The sequence below is a fragment of the Pseudopipra pipra genome, chromosome 1 (genome assembly GCF_036250125.1).
Source record: "Pseudopipra pipra isolate bDixPip1 chromosome 1, bDixPip1.hap1, whole genome shotgun sequence".
Taxonomy (NCBI): domain Eukaryota; kingdom Metazoa; phylum Chordata; class Aves; order Passeriformes; family Pipridae; genus Pseudopipra; species Pseudopipra pipra.
In genome coordinates, this window is record NC_087549.1 from 5,573,075 (window position 1) to 5,590,716 (window position 17,642).

A 17,642-nucleotide genomic window follows, 5' to 3' on the forward strand; every position below is an offset into this window, starting at 1 on the left:
AGGAAATACACAATGGCATGTTTTCTACTGTCTTGAGTGCTATTTTCTTCCTCCTTATAAAACTTCTCAGTTTGATCATCCTTGGGTAGTTACAATGCTTCTCTTAGTATTTCTTAGAAATATTGCTTCGGGTTTTTTTAAGGTAACAAGCAATCTAGGAATATGACCCAGGCTACACTAGATCGTGGGTAGCACAGCGTGTGGGAGAATATAGACAGGTATCTAGAGAACTTCTCACCTCCACTGGTCTGGAACTTCACTCCCAAACAACTCAGGATGCTGATGAAGTGATGGAATGTTTGAAAAAATGCTATGGCTATTCCAAAGAGGCACAGCTTCATGCTCTATGCTGGGCCCTGGCCACTATCTACCAAACATTGCTTGATATTATGCAGCAGCCTCAGGGAGAGGAGAGGGGAAGAAAATCAACAGTCACTGCAGCTAAATGAAACACTATATCAGTCATCCCCATAACGAAAATAAACATCAGAAACAGAAGTCAGCTTGTTTAGTAAGGGAAATTAAATTTTTAGGACTAAAATGGCAAGGTAGGAGTGACCCTATTCCAATGGATGTGATCAATAACAGCAACGTCTCCAATGACCAACAAAAAAGAAACACCAGATTACTTAGGTGTCATGGGTTTTTGGAGAATGCATGTTCCAGGCCATAGTCTGATCTCTTTTGGTTATAGTCTGCCTCTCTATGGAGTGACCTGGAAGAACAAAGACTTTATAAGGGGTGTTGAGTAAGCCTTTGCATAAACTAAATGGGTGCAGTAGCACTTGAACCAGTCCAGACAGGACAAGATGCAAAAAATTTGCTTTATACCTCAGGCAGGTATAATGCCTCCATCTGGGTCATCTGGCAAAAAGACACCAGAGAAAATCTAGGTTGGCCTCTAGGGTTTTGAACCAGGGGATATGGGGCATCTAAAGCCCATTGCAGTCCAACTGAGGAAGACATATCAGCAGCATATGAAGGAATTGGAGCCACTTCAGAGGTAGTTGGTACTGAAGCACAGCTCCCTTTGCCACCTTGATTCCCTGGGATCAGCTGGATGGTCAAGGGAGGGTCACCTCTACACATCATGCAACTGATGCTAAGTGGAGTAAGTGGGTGCACTGATAAGGCAATGGGCTCAAATTGGAAACCCTGAGTGCCTGGGAAATGTGGATCACAGACTGACCAGAGGGTCAAAACATTGGAGTGTCACCAGAGGGGGTAAAATGGGCTGAAGAGGACTCTCTATATAATAAATTAGCAGAAAATTAGAAGCAATGCTCTGCTTACAGACAGATCTTGTCATTTTGTGGGAAATCATCGCAGGTGAAAAGCTGCTGTGTGGAGTCCTGCAAGGCAAGTCACAGAAACTGCTGAAGGACAAGGTGACTTGAGTCAGTTTTCAGAGGTGAAAGCCTTCCAGCTGGCTTTAGATATTGCTGAATGAGGGAAATGGCCAATACTTTCTCACTATACTGACTCATAGGTATACTTTCTCACTGTACACTCATAGATGTCAAATGCCCTGTGGGGGTGACTGCAGCAATGGAAGCAGAGCAACTGGCAGTGTGGAGGGAAACCCATTAGGGATGTTGAATTACGGCAAGATACTGCTGCTTGCGTGGAGAACCTGGTTTTTAAAGCATGTCATGTAGACACACACTCCAGTGCCACTGAAGAACGCAAAAACAATGGGCAGGTGGACCAGGCTGCTAGAATTGAAGTGGCTCAGGTGGATCTGGGTTAGGAACATATATGTGATATAGTTACAGCTCAATGGGTCCCTGACACATTAGGGTGTTTAGGAAGGAATGTAACACAAAAATGGGCTTGTGATCAAAGGGTGGATGCCATCAATAAGCCTTGCCATTTTTTTGTACCTTCAGTGTTGTACTTAGATTGGCTTCTTTTAGAAGTCTAAAGGAGATCTCTTGCTGTCGCATTAAATCATAGAAGATAAATACTGGCTTGATTTATTTTAACAAATAACTTCTGAAATCACTGTTTTGTTGAAGAACTCATCTCTCCCGTTTTGCTGATGTGCTAGCAGGAAAAACTGACGGGTTTTGTAAAGTGGGTAACATCTGATGACAGTGTTGCAGTGAAAGTACTTACTGACATTTGTGACTGCTTTGACTCAAGCAATTGATGTATGCTCAGACAAGGCTATTGAAATACAATCACTGTCATAAGAACTGAGATCCAGTTCAGCTGCACAAAGGTGAACATTGGAGGAATTTAATTAAAATAAAAAATAAGAATGAAAAAGAGATTTGATCTGATGAGTTTGCTTCTTCTAATCATTTAATCTCAGAGCATATTTGGGTGTGTTTGCTGTCCTCCTTGTATTGTGTTCCTCTGTTTCCTACTTAGAAGTACAGCATTAGTGGAGAGAAAAATGAATTACCTCAGTGTGACTTTATTTGCTTAATGAAAGAATTCTTTATTAAATAAATAAGTGGATAAAAATGCTTACCTTGCAACAAATGCCAGCTTCTGAAAAACTTCACAAAAAATAATAGATGCTTTAAAACCAGTAAGGACAGTGGTGCAATCCTGGAGATAGTATGTACTGTGTTTCTTGAGTGACAGCTTTATTCTCCTAAATGAATGTTTCTAGATTTGTGTCATTGCCCTTGATCACTTGACATTTTGTTCTTTTGTCCCTCGTGGCTTTTTATTTTTTTTCCTAGTTTCTGTGATGGAGAAGGACAAGAATGGTGAAAGCACTAAAAAAAAAATGTCTTGTTTATTTGTCTGGTTTATTTTTTGCTTGGATGTAATTGTGCAATGCTAGAAAGTTCATGGACTGTCAGATTATGTAATGTCCTGTCCTTCTATCCAGTCTGCTCTGTCCCCATCTCACCTTACTTTGCTCCCTTTGGTTGGGTTGATGGTGATAGCTTTTTCATCAGGGAATTTTCAGATTAATTTTTATCTTCAAGGTGTTCAACAGCTGTGTGTGTGGTACATAATCAACTAATCAATTGCTGACAGAGGGCTCGGTCAGTTGACTGTGTCTCTAAAATGTCATTAAGTACAAATACTGTAAGTCAAAAAGATTGCAGAGAGCAATGGAAGATAAAGATGAATAAAGCTATTGCAGTTTGGCCAGTATCATTTGTTGAACAGTCTCTAATGATCAGGGTATCTCCAGTGACAGCAATGGAGATATGGGGAGTAAAATCCAGCCTTCCTTTAAAAATGCAAGTGAGGCAGTCTCCAGACTTTTTAACATATTGATTTTCAGAGGGATTTCTTTGTATAAAGAATTCTGATTTTCAGTTAGTGTGCCCTTGCTATAAGTAAAATGACAATTGGAATTGGCTGTCTCTTGGTCGGACACCAGCTCTGGTTGGAAGGACAAACTGTCAGACCGGTGACCTGATTCGTGCCATTGGTGCGTGTAGGACAGCACAGCACTGCCAGTGACAGTGGCAGCACCATCTGAAGCAATCCAGTGCTTTGGAGTGATGAGGGTGACCACAGGGACCACTTTTACAGGGACAGAAGGACAAAACACTTCCCATGTTGCTTTATTAGATTCGCATTGATATTTTTTAGTGTTGTCTTCGGGTGTCTCCTGAAAAATGCGAAGAGTTTGACTTAGAAACAGGCATTTCAGAAATACAAATGCACTAAAGCCTTCCCAAGAATGACCTCTATATTTTTTTTTTTAAACTGCTTATTAGATAACTGATGATACTTCAGTACTGGCAGCATTCCCTAGTGTGTTTACAATGCTGATGTCATGGCAACTTTCAGTATTATTTTTACCACCTCTTCTTCTATTTATAATCCAAGGTCATCCCACATAGTGATCAGTGAGTAAAGGGTGTCAGAGGTCCTTGATGAGCTCTGGATTTTGGATGGTAATGATCAGGTTCCTTTAAGCAGGCACCTGGTACATCAGTGAAAACTTAGTGCATCATTTTAACCACTTAACATTTTCTTGCTCTAGGGGTGCCTGCAGCTGTTTTGTCAAATTTCATAGCTTCTTTCATTGAAGAATGATACTCATGTATCTAAGCAGATTTTCTTTGAATCTTTCTAAGTACCATGAAAATAAGGTGCACCAGAGGCCCCTTTTAGTACTTGTGAGGTGCTCTCTGAAGTAGCAGGTTATGCTGCTGGGAGCATAGATTTATGTACTCTGATCTTGTGGTGTGCTGGTGGGGTGGGTGCAATTTCAAACTTCTAGTAGCTGTTTATGCTTTTGTTGATCAGTGAGGGAAATAAAGTTTCAGAAACAACTTTTCTGTTTGGTTGTTAGTTGAGTTTTTTCAGGATAATTCTTCTATATTTGTTTTGAAGAGATGTAAAGCTTGAAAAATAAAATGTAAATACAGTGAAGACCTGTGTGTGTATTTCCATGTATTTAATATTTAATTTACCCTTATTAATCTTAACTTCATGTCATGCTTTCTATCTGGACAATATTGGTATTGTTCTGAACTGGCTGGCCATCCATTCACACATCTCCTCTTTAAATGAGTGTCTTCAAACACTTGGAGTTTCCTTTGATCCTGAGCTTTTGGTCTAGGGAAATATGCCTCAGCACAACATGCTGATTTACTGCCAGAGGCAATTCTTATAATTAGCATTTTCCTCAAGACGAAATACCTTGTCAAAGTATTGCTTTGTGGTGTTGTATGGTTTTCTCTCAGCTTCCCACACAGTCTGCTTTTTGACTCAGGCAAGACTATCACATGCACACTAAGATACACACAACACCTGGTGGATATGTGATATTCATGACTTATAAACTGTATGCAAACTCTTAATCTGTACAGAAAAACAAAAGGAGAAAGTATTAGTTTCATTCCTGTTGAAATTGGGAGAAAGAAAATAATAAAAAAAAGTACTTTGACAAGTAATGGAGTCTGAATATACCTTCACTGCACCTAAATCATGGCCTGACACAAGCTAATGTAGAGTTCCTTACCTCGTAGGTGTATCAGATGTGTAGCTTAGCAATTGTGCTATTCTTTCTCATACATATATATATATTATATATATTTTAAATCCTATTGTTGTCATTTCAAAGTCATCATCCGCAAAGTTAGTTTTTGAGGACAGTGAATGAAAAATCAACGATCCTTTCACTCTGGAATGGGCTGTTTTTGAAAAACAGTAGTGCTTGAGAGGATAGCCAGAAAGAAAACTTAGTTCAAAATAGTTGGTGTAATTAGCCAGTCATTTGGAAAATCACTTATCAGGAGTAAGCCCCGAGACTTATGTGAAAGCCTAATGCTTATCTGAGGACTTTAGTGTATTGAACTGCTCTTCATTCCTGCTTTATTAGACGATACGGTCAAATCTATGAATGCCATGGAAATTATTGATTAGCACCCATGGAGAAATTTTTCCCTTTGCACCTGAGCTAGATGTGCTCTTAAATCCCCATATATCTCAGACAGGGGGATTGTTAAGAGCCTTGACATGGGTCTTCCTCAGAGATTGCACTTGGCTGCTGATATGATTGTGTTAATTAAATAAATTTTATCTCTGTCCTCTTGATGATCTTATAGATAAATTCCAGACATCTTGGCAGATTGCCAGAAGTAAACTTGCGGGGAGGAAAAGAGGAAATGATAAATAAAAAATTCTAAATCTGTCCAAAAGCTGTAAAAGTCCTTGGCTTGCCTCTGCTACAATTAGGGAAATATTGAGGGTTTACACTGGTGTATTAAATAGTGAACCTATTTTCACAAAGCTTCCTTGACCAAGGCACCACCTCCAGAGGTCCCTTCGGACCTGAATTATTCTACAATTCAATGAACATATGAGATGTTACCTATAAATGGTTGTAAGGCTTCAAAGTCTTGATTTGGATATTGAGGCTTATTAGATGCCATGATTGTCAGGATTTTCCTTAGAAGAATCTCTTGCATTCATTAATTTTTGAATTATTCATATCCCCTCAGAAGCTTCCCTTCAGGGCCTTTATTTAAGTCATCGAAGGGGTCAAAAGCAAGAGAATCCTGAATTCTGCTCTCATCTATCTGGGGTTCCTGTCTTTTGGCCTATGCTTTTACAGAAATGAGCTGTGCTGACTCTGGATATCTGCCATGTCGTAAAATTGGAAGGAAAAAAAAATCAATTTCCCATACAAGAGCAGCAAGAGAGTTAATTAAATTTTGCTTTGAGATTCTTGCACATATTATGTTATTTACTTTTTGCTCCTTATACTTTCCATAATATTATCATTCTGTCCTCAGGTTTCTTACCTCTCTTAATTACTGCTTTGATCTGGCTTTTAGTGAGTCTTCCTGAAGATGGAGCCAAATTATGTCACTGGAAAGATTCCAGTTGATATCAGTCAATTTAAAGCTTTGCATGAACCCCAAGATGCCAACTAAAATGTAGTAATCCATTCATGGATTTGTTAAGCAAAATGCTTTCTGTATACTTATGTTTATAATGTCTCTGTGTATGTGTTATTTAGGTGATGACCTGAAAAAATCATGTCTGAGGTCCAGGGAACGGTCGAGTTTTCTGTGGAGCTACACAAATTCCATAATGTGGACCTCTTCCAGAGAGGGTGAGTTGATGTTTCCATTAATTTGCAGCTGACAACAGAGGAGCAGCTTACAGAAAAGAGTTAAATTGCAAAACAGGTTCTTTTCTGCCAAATGCAGTTATATTTCATGCAATCTCCAAGGTAGAGAAGGTTGTCATTGGGCTTTCATTGCTGTCAAGGAAGATCAATGTACATTACTTTCACTGTAAAGTCAGACTGAGTGACTTGTTTTTGCAGTACAATGTTATAATGCTCTAAATTGTTTTAAGCCTCTATTCAGATATAAGTACAATAGCTGTTTTAAATGCTTCTGGACTGGTTTTGAGTCTGTGGTAGATGATAGCTGCATGGAATTATAATGAAAACATGTTGATTTTAGGGTCATAAATCTAATGACTATATTCTTTTAATGAAATTTAGCTGAATCCTACCATTTTAGAAGGGAAAATGAATGCTCATGTCTGACTAAAGCTCTGTGTCTGGTGGCCACATTGTTTTTTCATACCCCTATAAGTCAGAAAAACATGTACAACTCCGGTCTACTTAAACTTCTCTATTATTTTTATACCATTCTTCCAAATAGTTTTTATAGCAAACTGGTGTCTGTGAAGAAGCCTGATCAAGTGTGAGTTGTCAATCTGCTTGCATATTGGACCCCACAGGTGTTTTTCAGTGAAGAAAAATTAGATAAACTATTTTTGAGAAGAATAGGACACTCAGACAGGTCCAAAGAGTGTACTTCATGGACAACAGTGGATTCTTTCATCTATGGCTGTTGTATACAGAACACTACATATTCTCTTTTAAGCCTTAACTTGGCACAGGGGTGGATCACAACTGATTTGTCTATCTCGAGCACCATTTCCTGCAAGAAAACAAGGGAATTATTTCAGGTTTTGGGATAGATTAGGTTGTTTCCATCTCCACAGGCATCTTGTTATTTACTTTGATGAACTGTGTGGAAAGGATGCTTGGATCTTGAATGAAGAATACACAGCTCTATTTTGTTTTAACAGCTGGCATCTGTCATTCTGTTGCTGTCTCCAGGTGAATATCCATGAACTTTGTGTATAGTCAGAAAGTATTCTGACTATGCCAAGTACTTGTCTTATATAGAAAAAAATCATAAAGAAAACACCTACCTCTGTGCTTGAGGTGTTTGGTTTATCTGAGTTATAAAAAAAGTCTCCTGTGTATTCTGGCCCTAATGATCACAGAAGACAGCCTGAGCTATAGATTTTTTTTCTTGACTTCTTGTGATTAGTGTAATATCTTTGATCTTCCTCACAGTTGAAGATCCACATCCATCAGTGGGTTCAATGATGTTTTTGGACTTAGACAATGGGATGTTCAGAGGCTGGTCAGGAATCTTCCCACATCTCATGTTACTGTGTGAAAAACTGTCTGGTGTTTTGTCATATTTGTGTGCTTGTGCATTCAATAATTTCTGTAAAATGCTTTCTTTGGCTTTGACAGTCAGATCAACTCTCTGGTGTGGGGGTAGGCCTAGCACTAACGGAGATAATATATTCAGCTGTCACACTAATGAGTTCCTAATTACCTTTGCTTTTTTCTCCACTGATGCTTACCATGCTTTGCTGATTAATATTCCAAACACATGATACTATAGGTTATACTGCATTAATTTGTTTACAGTAATTTTTCTTTCTATGTATCCTGAATAGTATTACATTTGCTTTCCTTCCATAGTTTTAACCTTTTCATTTCCAGCAAAATCCTTGTGTCTCATATTTGCTGATCAATGTCCTCTGGCTGGCTTCATCTGATAAGCAGCCCCTTTCACTGTAGCATGGAAGTATAAAGAAAAAGAGTAGGTGAGTTTGTCAAATTTAATTTTAACCTGGGCACACTTTATTTTTTCCCCTATTGCCATTGTTGATATTCCCTATAGACCTCTGGGATATCTTGAATTGACATGGTCCCCCAGATGAGAGGGTGGCAGAAGTATCAATGACGTGTATTTTCTATTTAACTAGTTTTTATTCCTTCTTTTACTGCCTTGTAAATTGAGTCAATATCATTCTGTTCTGCTGAAGGTCAGAAAGGTGATTCATGAAGTGCTGTCCATCAGAATAGCAGCAAAGTTGAAATTCATCTTAATTTTGGTGAGAACCTAACGTGTTTTTTAACCTCAAAAGCATGAACAACAATGAATAATATTAATAATGATGTATGTCACCTAGTTTTTCCCTTAATATTTTGGTACAAAAACAAAAAGAAAAATCATAATAAAAAACCCGATTGTGTATCTCCACAAATACAGAATAGTCCTGCTCCTGTATCCCTAACTGACATAAGGTTGAACTTTCTGGCTTGGAACTGTGTAACGATGCAGAAATAATGGCAGTATTTCCCAAAACACTTAGTCTTGGCTAACTGTCCTTCTAAAGACAGTGCCTTTTGGGAGACTGTGGATGTGCCAGCTGTGAGACTTTTTGAGAAGAGCACTCCATTCAGATAATGGAATGAATAAATCAGCAAGATTTAGCAAGAAAATCCTGGGAGAATCAGCTCTTCTGGAGCTGTTAGGTGATGGTTAATAATCAAACTTGATTAAGGACATGATCTGCTGGCCATAAGCCACAGAGTCAAAGTGCTTTAAAATGTTAGGCTGCCCATAATGATCCTGTTCTATTTTTGATTGTACTGGATGCTATTTTGAATTCTGTGTGCACACACAGCCAGTTACCACCTCTCCTTTCCCATGAGAAATGGAAGTGCCTTAATCTATTTGAACTGCACCTTGTGGTATTTGAATCATGTTTCTTTACCTGTATGAATAGTTATTACTAAAAAAGAGACTGATACAAAATTCAGGGGCTTTTTGTTTGGTTGGTTTTGGTTTTTTGTAAATATTTGGCACATATATAACAGGAAGAGTCTGCAAATTAAGTGTTGCAGATAATATTTTGGTCAGTTACTGTCAAATTTATCTTCTTCCGGGGCACAAATATAACAGTGTCAATACTTATAGACGCCAAAGGTTAAATGCTGTAGGTGACGCTATTGGGGAAGAAAACCTTTTCTTTGGTCAAACCAAAGGATTTGCAATGATGTTTGATGCCAGAGTTCTAAAGGCTAAGTAATAAGTAATGCAATTTCTGGAAGGAAAACATTTTTGAGTTTTCCATCCTTAATTCTTTCCATCGTGTGCTGTTTAATAACTGGTGACATTTTCTCTAGTGAAATTAGCTAACTGATTCTGATTTTCCTTAATAGAGTAGGAAATAAAATTATCCCTGACTGCCAGAGATCAATTAATTGATTTGTCTGATTCTGTCAGAAGCAATTCTTCTGCACCTTTTTTTTCCTTAAAGATTTTCAAAATCTATTTGTATAAGGAAAGAAATGAACCCCACAACTACTGCGTTCACAGGATATGTAATATTTGAAGTCTGTGAAGGAATAGAGGGCACAAAGAAGGTGAAATAGTGACTGGCTAGTGCTAGGATTTTGGCAATGATGTATTATAAAACTAGGATCAAGGTAAGTCATTAGTTACCTATCACAGGTCTAAATCAACTACTTATCAGTCTTTTCAACTCCAGACTGCTATTTGTAAGTGTCTGACACTTATACTGTTGGTTTATCTGTGTGAGGGCTGGTGGTGATTAAAAATGATTGGGAAAATGAAGTCTAGTTTCTTCTAAAAGGAATGCAACGTTGCCCTGGAGGAAAGATCAGTGATCTCAGAGTTTACAAAACCCTACAAGGATCAGACCAAGGATCAGTAGAATTCAGAGCTGCTGGAAACAAGATCTTCTGCCTTAACAATCATAAGCTTTTATGTGGCAAAACATCCCTGTTAACTACCAGCTGGACGACAGGGCTTCAACATGTATTTAGACATGAGCTCATTCCTTCAGAGACAAAATACAGCAACTCCTTCCCCCAGCAAACTGAGGTTCAGCAATCCACCAGGCCTTTCTTGTCAGATGGATATTTGAAAAATACATATTGTATTCAGAGGTTCAGACCTTATTTCCTGGAATCTTTGAAGTACAGTGTCAGAATGTATTTTTTAAAAAATCATTTGAAAGTGTACGACAGAGGTAAATCTTGTAACTTTGTTCATAAAAAATATTAATCTCTTCAGACTTCTCACCTATAATGAAATACAAGTCACTTTTGGACTGTAAATCTATGTCATTTTGAAAGTACTTACCTAGTTCATTTATGATGCATGAATTCTTTTTAATATAAATGAAGTAGGAAGAAAAGGGGGGGAAATAAAAGGAAGAGGGTTTTATAAGCATGATGAAGTGATGTCTTTTTAGAATAATAAGTGTTGTCCCTTGGAACAGATATATCATCATGAAAAAAAAAATTCAGTCATTATATTACCTTCACTTTAAGGCAGCATCAGATACCTTTGTCAAAAAAAAAAAGGGCAAAAAAATCCTCATGAGTAAGAAGGCAATGACTATGTGGTGATACAGTGATAGTTGAGAACCTGCTGCACTGAGCTGACAAGATAGAAGGTAGTTTAGCACAAATCCATACTTATGAAAGCACCTGAGTGCTGGTGTGCAGGAAGCTAAATTTCAGCATCCTGAAGTGTAGCAAATGGCCAGCTTCAGGAGAATCATGTCTGCTGAGTTATTACCATGATAGCTGGTGAGCACAGTTTTCTCATTAATAATGGTTAATTAATATAGCTATCTTTAATTTTCATGCACCCTGTGTCTGCTGAAGAGAGGTGGGATCTCCTGTGGCAGTGGTAGGGGATAAAACATTGAAACTAAATACAGTGGAGACAAAGATATGAGACTGTTCTGCAGGTAAAGAGCAGCATCTCAACAACTCCACTGGCAATTGAATAGTCAGTGGAAAGTTGGGTGCTCCTGCATCTGGAAATTACCTTTTTCCTTCAAATAAACAATATTATGGCTTACCTGTCCCTAAATACATCAGGTAACTGTTCTGTGTCACTTACAAACAGCTAAGCTAAAAGTCAACTCCAACTCACCCAATAGGTTGGCTAACAAAGGCAATATCACAGAATTAGTAAAATCTAGTTCCCAGTGATCATTAATACAGAGTTGAATCCACACATGTGCAGTGTCACAGGGAAAATTCTGGACTACATGACTATTTAAAGCAAATACATGTTGGAGAGCCCAGAAATGTTGTAGTAATTTGAGAGCTTATGAGAACTCCAAATGTCATCTTACCGCTTCCAAACCCATATGGGCAAGCTACACCCCTTCTGCTCCCATTTGGGGCCTATGTAGCACAGCAAGAGCTGACTGAATCATATGTTTAGAGGGAGTGTGTTCACTTCAGTCACCCTTCACACACGGAACTGCAGCTGTTTTTTCTTGGTCATGAACACTAGAATGATAATGGGCCATTAAAACAACTTCTTTAAAAGTACACACTGCACAACATTCAACAAATTGGCCTCTGTTTAGTCATGGGCATCAAGGGAAAAATGTTTAAGTACAATCTAGTGAATCAATTTATTCAATTCCTATCTCTCTTTCTGATCCTGGTCTTGTTGGAGTAGTTTCAAGTTTTCCCCATCTGTAGAAAATAAACAACTAGGACTTAAGAAAGACGTTTTGAAGGATCAGTAGATGCTGTAAAGTGATTTCTGATCCAAAGATAAAAGATGGTGATACTTATACAGAGAAGAGTATGGTACAGATACTGTGGCACCCAGGTGGAAAGCTTTGTACACAGCAGGAAAATTCATAAATCAAGAGGTAAGGATGCAGACAGAGAAGGCATTCTGCTTGCTCCTGAAAGACAAACATTAAAATATATCATACAGACAGTGGTAGCCAAGAGGAATGTTGTGCAAACAGATGGGATTCACTCTCTTAGGAAAGCAAATGCAAACTGTGATGTTAAAGTCATGGGTAAAAAATAAAAGGAGAAGAAAGTAAAATGAAACTTTTGGGATTTAGCCAGCTTTTAATGCTCATCAACCATTAACCTGGAAGACAACTCATTCTATCATCTATAACACTAAAAATTGACCATCATAAGATTTTCTTCAAAGCTCTTGATGTGTAATTTGGCACTGCTTTTCCCATTTTTATGAATCCAATTTATAAAATAAAAATATTTCTATAAGCAGAGATCTTAAATTTAAAGTACTGAGTTGTCACAGAATGGCTTTGATTCCCCCAGAAGGAAGTTAACTAAGTTTTAAATTATGCTAAGCAATGTATTAATTTAATGGGCTAAATGCATGTCTTTGAGGCGAATTTCTACTTGAACCAATAGACTTTGTAAAATAAGTGGTTACTCTTCATTCATAGGTCTTCTCTGAGTCTTTCTGCTTAATGAATTGATGACACAAACACCATAAATTCTTAGAATTGGGTGTCATTAAATGCAGCACTGAAAATTGAACTCCTCTCACATGTGACACATTTGTTGAGGAACTGGGCACAATGACACCAAGACTTAAGATGTGGAGCATTGCACACAGATGAGAAGCAGAGCCTAATTTTATTTGCAAATTGCATTTCTCAGCTAAAATAACTTTTTAATGATAATCAAGTAAACCTATTTTGTGCTATAAGATAAACAGTGAGATGAATTACTGGAGACCATGGTGCTGATGGTAAATCACTAAAACACAGTGTCCACTGCATGGGCTGAAACTGAGGGGTGCAGAAAGAAGCTACACAGGGATGTTTCTTTGCTGAGGAAGACTATGGTCACACTCATCCTAGAGTCAGGGAATCATTCATGCTAGAAGAGAATTTGTGTGATCTCCAGCTCAACACTGGGTTAAAGCGGGACCAATTGTTGAATTCAGAACAAATCACTCAGGACCATGTCCAGTCAGGTATTGAAAACTTCCAAGGATAAAGATTCTCCAGCCTCTCTGGATAGCAAGTTCCAGAGCTTGAGTATAATCATAGGATTTTATGTTTTCCCTTGCAACCAGGAACTGTAGGAAGGGACCAGGTGTAGCTGTTCTCCCAATAGCTTGTCCTATATTTAAAGACAAGATTTGCTGCTGGTGATCTGCCATGCTTTCTGAAGGGATATGCACAGTGTGTAACAATGTGATAACACATTCCAAATACAGATAACTTCATCCATCTCTATTAGTTGCTGTTTGCAAAGTGCTTTAGTGAGGAAAAGTGCCAGAAGAGCTACAAACACCACAATCACCCTCACATGAAAACTTGGAGAAACACTTTGGATTCCCTAAAAAATTGCACACAAGGAACACATTGTTTTTTTGAAGCATCTCCTAGTTATTTTATTAGCAGAGCTTCTCATTCCCTAATTTCCGGCACTCTCTTTGTCTATGCTGGTGCCATGTTTCTGTCTTGTACTAGTTAATCCCAGTACTTTAAAAAATGTGTCACTTCACTTGTTCTTAAGTAATAAAATGTTGCAGCACACACACATAAATCCTTTCACAAGCCTGAGGGCTTTGACTTATTTCCCCAACATACTCATGCACACAGCTAAATGATTCCCAGCAGTAGACGTGGGTCCATCTGTAATTCTATGAGTTAGGAACTCCAGGCAACATCTGAAGTGTAGCTCTCTGTAAACATAAATCATGTTAAGTGAAACTGAAGCTACTCTCTGACATAATTCACTCAGAAAGTCTTCAAAGCAGCAATGTAAATGTCACTTGGACTTAGGATGGTATTTGCTTTCCTTAGAGGAGATAGTATGTAGATGTTAAGGGACAAAGGTTTGATTTTTTGTCAACCAAATACAACATTTAGCCCAGTTTGGAAGTTCCCTTCCCTTCCCCTTCCCCTTCCCCTTCCCCTTCCCCTTCTTCCCCTTCCCCTTCCTCCCTTCCCCTTCCCCTTCTTCCCCTTCCCCTTCTTCCCCTTCCCCTTCTTCCCCTTCCCCTTCTTCCCTTTTCCCTTCCCCTTCTTCCCCTTCCCCTTCCCTTCCCCTTCTTTTTTTTTTTTTTTTTTTTTTTTTTTTAATAAAACCTTACAAGGAATGCACCTTCTTTCCACTCTTTCAGCACTGATTGCCAACAAGGAATTGTTAAACAAGTGAATGGAAACTGGATTTATTCTTTTTAAAATATTTCTTAAAACTAATAAATATTTCATTATTTTTGAATCTTTGGGATACGAGTTTCCATGGCTTTCATAGAAATCACAGGCATTAAAAGGTTAATTTTAAACAGTAAAAGAGTTTCTTATCTAGTTGCCTGACTCCAGGAAATATGGTTTTAAAAGAAAGGTGAAGGATGGATATAGAAATCATAGACATAGCCAAAAGCTCGCTTAGAAACTCTAGAAGTCATTGCTTAATATTGGGTGTCACAACAAAGCTTCTTGGAGGTGAGAGTTACAGATGCGCAATTCTTTCCAGCCTCTGTATCGGAGAAGACACCATCAAACAAGCTGATGGAAAGACTTCTGTTAATGTCAGTGGTTTTGAAGACTATAGAAACCTGATTAATAAAATGCCACACAGTTTTAATTGATTTCCCAAGTGCTTAACAGTCTTGAAAACTTAGGCTGGAAGAACAGTGAAACTCCTGTATTTTCCAAGATGTAGATGTTTGTGTTATTTTGTTCAACTATCACAACTCATTTGTGACAAGATCACTACAAAGTGCCCATTGTTCTATGGAACTGGCTTTATCTAAACATCTAAAATTTTATAGCCTTCTTGAGTTACAAACGTGCATAAACATGCACATAAGCACCCCAGGTGGCAGGCTTTTTTTTAAAATCCCATTCTGTATGAGATTTTTACATGATACCCATCACTAACATCTGAGCAACTCTCAGTAGTGTTAGATGAAGAAAAAACCCACACTAGTAATTTATGTCACTGTTGTGGTTCCGCTTCATTGCCTTGTCCTACATTTGAAGCAATCCTGTCTCTTGGCAGTACTGCACACACACTTCATCCCACTTTTGTAATTTTAATGTAAATGTTCCAAGCTGAAATAAAAGATCTATGACTGTTGTTATTTGTTCAAGTGAACAGTGAGTTTGGGAAATTACTTGACGTGGGCTTGAACAGCCTTTTAGCTCATCACCCATTATCTGCAAACATGGGAGTAGAAATAATATCTCAGACGATTATGTATAGGGTACAATTACAAATGCTCTGATGCTGTGATAGTAGCAAATATAATTGTGCCTGGGAAAAGTCTGTTCCAGAGTGACTCTGACTTTTATTTTTCAGATATCTTTGTATTCAGCTTAAAACATCTCAAAGTCTAATTTTCAGAATGGAAAACTGTATACTGCCTCTGGATCAGATCCTTTAAAGATGGCTCATGCTTGCAACTCAAAATCATTACTCTTTCTTGACACTTCATCCTTTAGAGTTTCCTTGAGATAATAACTGGTTTTGTAACTGGAGAGGTTAATTCTATGGATGCAATCAAACTATATGGTGTGTGTGCTGCAGACAAGGTGCATTTGAGATGCAATGAAAAAAGCAGTTGACTTTTGTCCTTGCATTAATGGAGTTCAGTATATTGTGTGTCTGGATGGGAAGATCTTTTTTAGCACTTTAATTACTTAATGTGCTTGCTGCAGCAAAAGTACATTAACAATTGCAGATCAATTTCTCCCATCAATCCACGTCCACTTAGTTACTGCAGAACATTCATTCATTTGGGGGGATAACATCTGCCAATAAAAGGTATTACAAATAAAATGCAGCTGAAAAATGAACTGTTGCTTAGTAATCTCTTGTTCCTGTTTTGGTATGCGTGATAAATCTTTATAATGATGTCTTGAAACAAACAAAAAGTCAATTTATAGTGTGACTGGAGTGATGTCTGCAACCAAAACCACCAAAACACTGAGGAAGCTGTGGGATTTTAATTTTTTTTTTGTGATTTTTTTGTTGACCAGTTTAAAGTATTGGATATTTAAGGTTTAAATATTGCCAGGACTCACACATCCTCCTCACGAGATAAACTTTGTGAAGCAGTGGAGAGAAGTAAGTTGATGTATCAGACCTACTAAAGCACAGGGAAAGTGATTGGTTGTGAAGATTCTCAGATAAAAGCAGCCCTGACTTGTTCAACCACTGTATAAAGAAAGAAGGCTAAATCATAGAATGGTTTGGGTTGGAAGGGACCTTAAAAATACTCTAATTCCAACCCTCCCACCATGGACAGAGACACCTTCCACTAGATAAGGTTGCTCAAAGTCCCATACAAGCTGGTCTTGAACACTTCCAGGGATGGGGCATCCGTAGCTCCTCTGGGCAACCTGTTCCAGTGCCTCATGACCTTCTGAGTAAAAAATTTCTTCATAAAACCTAATCTAAAACTCTCCTCTTATTTTAAAATCCCTTGTCCTCTCATGATCTGTCCATGCAAAAACTCCCTCTCCCTTTTTTTTTTTATAAGCCCCCTTTAGGTACTGGAAGGCTGCAATGAGGTCTTCCTGGAGCCTTCTCTTCTTGAGCCTGAACAATTTCTATTGTATCATCTTGGCACTAAAACATCATTAAAATTTGCCCCTCTTCTCAGCTCCTAATGCTTCCCTCTTTGGAAGCAATACTGGATTTTTCCTAAACTGTTGCTCTGCTTCTGAACTCTGCAGAACTTAGTTGATGATCAAGCCTGTTTTCTACCTGCAGATAGACGCTGTGGTTTTAGGATGATCCAATCAAAAAATTAGCCTGGCATCGGATAGCATCCTATATTTTTCAAGATACTCTGCTAGCCAAATTAGCAAGGTACAAAATCCACTGAATTCAGGCACTGAAAATCCTGGCAAAGAGTAAGGATAGTAGCAAAACTGTTAAAGGGAGCCAGTGAGGCTTTAATTCTCTAAATTAGACAGCAAATCTATTTGGTTTGAAAGAAAAAGAATAAACAAGATAGAATTACTTCATCAGTGTCTACCCATATTCTTCTGAGGCTGCTGACATGAAGAGAATATTCTGAATATTAGGCATTACCAGAATTATTATTCAGATTAAATTAACATTTATTCCACTATAATGAAACATAAAGTTTACAGATTGAGGCACCATATGAGATTGTCTTTAGACTTTCCTGTGGTAGACGTTTAAGCAGAGCTGGCTCCGTTTGGAGATTCTTGTATGTTTGATAAAAGAATTCACATATCTGTAGTTAATATCTTAAATGCTGGCATGACGATCCAGA

At 38.1% G+C, this 17,642-nt stretch overlaps 1 protein-coding gene across 2 annotated transcripts in view; it reads left to right on the forward strand.

Annotated features, from left to right (window-relative positions):
* FAM135B (family with sequence similarity 135 member B) overlaps nucleotides 1-17,642 on the forward strand; it is a 207,211-nt gene that overhangs the window by 57,921 nt on the left and 131,648 nt on the right. For both annotated transcript variants that reach the window (XM_064644211.1, XM_064644221.1), the window contains exon 2: nucleotides 6,452-6,547. In XM_064644211.1, the coding sequence (XP_064500281.1) occupies nucleotides 6,471-6,547 (77 nt within the window). In that variant the 5' untranslated portion in view covers nucleotides 6,452-6,470. The remainder of the gene's footprint in view (nucleotides 1-6,451; nucleotides 6,548-17,642) is intronic.